The sequence below is a fragment of the Rhincodon typus genome, unplaced genomic scaffold, assembly GCF_021869965.1.
Source record: "Rhincodon typus isolate 14 unplaced genomic scaffold, sRhiTyp1.1 hic_rhity00000282, whole genome shotgun sequence".
In the NCBI taxonomy this organism is placed as follows: Eukaryota; Metazoa; Chordata; class Chondrichthyes; order Orectolobiformes; family Rhincodontidae; genus Rhincodon; species Rhincodon typus.
In genome coordinates, this window is record NW_025965920.1 from 1 (window position 1) to 3511 (window position 3511).

The following is a 3511-nucleotide window of genomic DNA, read 5'->3' on the forward strand; positions in this document are numbered from 1 at the left end:
GGACAACAACAGCCAGAGTCTGTATCAAGGCCAGCCCCAGGTCTCCCTTGTGCATGAGTTTCTCGCTCGGAGATGGGAGCACTGTTTGCTGAGCTCAGACTCATTCCTCTCTGAGATAACAAGGTGTAGAGCTGGATGAACACAGCAGGCCAAGCAGCATCATAGGAGCAGGAAGGCTGAAGTTTCGGGCCTAGACCCTTCATCAGAAATGTGTTCATCCAGCCCCCATTTCTGAAAAAGGGTCTTGGCCCGAAACTTCAGCCTTCCTGCTCCTATGATGCTGCTTGGCCTGCTGTGTTCATCCAGCTCTACACCTTGTTATCTCAGATTTTCCAGCATCTGCAGTTCCTACTATCTCTCACTCATTCCTCTCTGTCTTGTCCTGTCCACCACCCTGCCCCAGGTTCCGATACTCTGAGGATGATGTTGTCAGCTACATCCTGCAGATTCTCCAGGGCCTCGAGTACCTGCACAGCCGACACATTGTTCACCTGGACATTAAACCGGACAATGTCATCGTCACCTACCTCAACGTCGTCAAGCTGGTGGACTTTGGCAGTGCCCACTTCTTCAATGCTACTGTGCCGAAACCGCTGGGTCACCGAGTGGGCACTCAGGAGTACATGTGTGAGTCTTACACCGAGGCCTGACCCTCCTGTGCCTGAGCTAATGAGGAACGTCCAGACCCAATCCCTGTCAGGGGGCCATCGCCACCCTCCATACCATGCCCCACCCTCGATAACCCACTGGACAGTGATGCCATCTCAGAGACAGGCTGAGCATGCAATTCTAACACAGTCCACTTGCCAAGAGTAACAGGCAGAGGGGAATCGAGGGTACTGAGGAGCAGCATCACCCACTCTCCCCCCATCCACTGACTGTATGTTCCGGTGAGTCTCTGTGTGGGAGTAATTATGTATGTATGTGTGTGTGAGAGTGTGTGTGTGTGTGTGTGTGTGTGTGTGTGTGTGTGTGTGTGTGTGTTTGTATGTGTATGTGTGTGTGTGTGACTGTGTGTGCATGTGTATGTGTGTGTGTATGTCTGTGTGTGTGTGTGTGTGAGTGTGTGTCTGTGTGTGTGTGTGTATCTGAGTGTGAGCGTGTGTGTGTGTGTCTGAGTGTGTGTGTGTATGCCTGTGTGTGAGTCTGTGTGTGTGTGTGAGTCTGTGTGTATGTGTATGTGTGTCAGTGTGTGAGTGTATGTGTGTGTGTGTGTCTGTGAGTGTGTATGTGTGTGTCTGAGTGAGTGTGTGGGTGTGTGTGAGTGTGTGTGTGTGTCTGTGTATGTGTGTGTGTGTGAGTGAGTGTGTGTGTGTGTCTGTGTATGTACGTGTGTGTCTGTGTGTGTGTGTATCCAGAGTCACAGGCCAGGTTTTGGTGCTGGTTCCCGTGAGCACATGCTGTCTCCCTCCCTGATGGGGTGCGTGTGCACCTGAGAGGACCCTGGGTGAGGAAACAGTGTGAACAGCACTGTACAAGTCTTTAAGCTGTATCCTGAACCCATTTAAATCTCACAGATAATTACAAATGTCATCATATGTTTGTATATATGTATGTGCAGCAACATAAAACAGGACATTCCATGTACTGAGAACAGATGTTAGTATCGCTCTTTCTCAACCATCAGCTGTGCAACAATTGCATGTTACTCGACCACATACAATCTTCTCCTCTCCATCTCTACATCTCTCTCCGCCTCTATATCTCTCTCCGTCTCTACATCTCTCTCTGTCTCTACACTCTCTCTGTCTCTACATCTCTCTGTCTCTACATCTCTCTCTGTCTCTACATCTCTCTCTGTCTCTACATCTCTCTCTGCCTCTAGTTCCTGTTCTGTCACTATACCTCTGTCTCTATGTGTCTCTCTGTCTCCCTTTCCCTGTCTCCTTGTCTGTCTCTATTTTTTTTGCTTTGTCCCCGTCTCTCTGTCTTTTGCTCTCTCTTTGTTTCTATCTCTCTCTGTCTCTCCTTTTCTCTCATTCCATATCCCTCTCACTCTTTCTTTCTCTGTGTCTCCTACTCTCTGTTTCTATCTCTCTGTTTCTCCCTCTCTCTCATTCTGTATCCCTGTCTTTCTTTCTCCCTCTGTCTCTCCTCCTTTCTGTCTCTGTCTATCTCCCACTGTCTATTTCTCTGTCTCTCTCTCTCGCTGTCTATCTCTCTCGCTCCCTCTCTCATTCTCTATCTCTCCCTCCATACCTCTCTCTTTCCCTCTCTTTCTCAGTCTCTCTCTCCCTCTGTGTGTCTCTATCACACTCTTGCTGTCTCTCACCCCCTCTCTGACTGTCTCCCCTTCTGACTCTCTTCCCCCTATGCCTGTGTCCTCCTCTCTGTCTCTCCCTTCCTCGCTGTCTCTCCCCGTCTCTGTCTCTCCCTTCCTTGCTGTCTCTCTCCCCTCTCTCTCTCTCTCTCTCTATTTCTCTCTTTCTCAGATCCCTCATACTATGTCTCTCTGCTGTAACACTTCCCCTACCTCTGTCTATATTTTCTCACAGTCTCTTCCTTGCTCTGTCTTTCTCATATTGTCCTCATCATTCTGTTTCTCCCATTGCTTCCATCTTTCAAACCCTTTGCCTCATTTCCTCCCTCATTCTCTCGGTTTCTTTTCTCTCTAATACATTCTCCCTCATCCTCTCCGGTGATGTTACAGGGGTGTCCAGGGGTGTCATTTCCAAAAAAGCGATCTCGGTGGCTCTCTCACTAACTGACAATTCTCTCGTGTTTTTTTTCCCCTCTGTCCATCTTTCTCGCTCTCTCTTTCTCTCTCTCTCTCTTTCTCTGTCTCTCTCCAAGCTCCTGAAATGCTGAAAGGGGATCCGATTGGACCACCGGCTGATATCTGGGGTCTGGGTGTGCTTATTTACATCATGTGAGTAGGAGGTGTTTGCTGGTGTCTCTGAGTGTGATTCGGTGTGGATTTTTAGCTCTGAGTCTGAGGGAGTGCAGCAAGGGGAAGTGTGTCATTACTTGTTTGTTACATGTACAAGGACTTGTTCACTCTCCTGGAGTGGGGCGACATTAACCTGCTTTTTAATTTATGATTCTTCTAACCCCCACTCCCCCATTCCTCCCCCCCCAAACAACACACACACAATTTTACTCAACACCTTTCTCAGTGCACACTTGGTAAGTGCTGATTTCATGTCCTCTCCCTCCATGGAGAGACAGCGAGAGAGAGAGATATAGAGACCCCTGAGCCTAGAACGTTTCACTTGCTGCTTTGTAAAGCTATCACTGCCCCGAGGGAGGGAGCTTCAGGATTTTCACCCAGTGACACTGAAGGAACAGCGATACATTTCCAAGTCAGGACGGGCGAGCGAGTGGCTTGGAGGGGAGTTTGCAGGGGCTGGTGTTCCCATGTATCTGCTGTTCCTGTGGGGTCACAGGCTTGGAAGGAGCTGTCCAAGGAGCCTTGATGCGTTTGTGCAGATGGGGTCCTAAATCTCCCAGCTCCCCCACCATTCCCAGCTCCCCCACCGTTCCCAGCTTACCCACCGTTCCCAGCTTCCCC

At 49.5% G+C, this 3511-nt stretch overlaps 1 protein-coding gene across 1 annotated transcript; it reads left to right on the plus strand.

The window, feature by feature from the left end:
• Positions 1 to 403: 403 nt before the first annotated feature.
• Positions 404 to 2869, plus strand: LOC125488306 (striated muscle preferentially expressed protein kinase-like; the record flags this gene model as incomplete). The annotated part of the gene is made up of 2 exons (XM_048621254.1): positions 404 to 627; positions 2794 to 2869. Coding segments are annotated over 2 exons (300 nt in total), but the record flags the coding sequence as incomplete, so codon positions are not given.
• Positions 2870 to 3511: the final 642 nt, after the last annotated feature.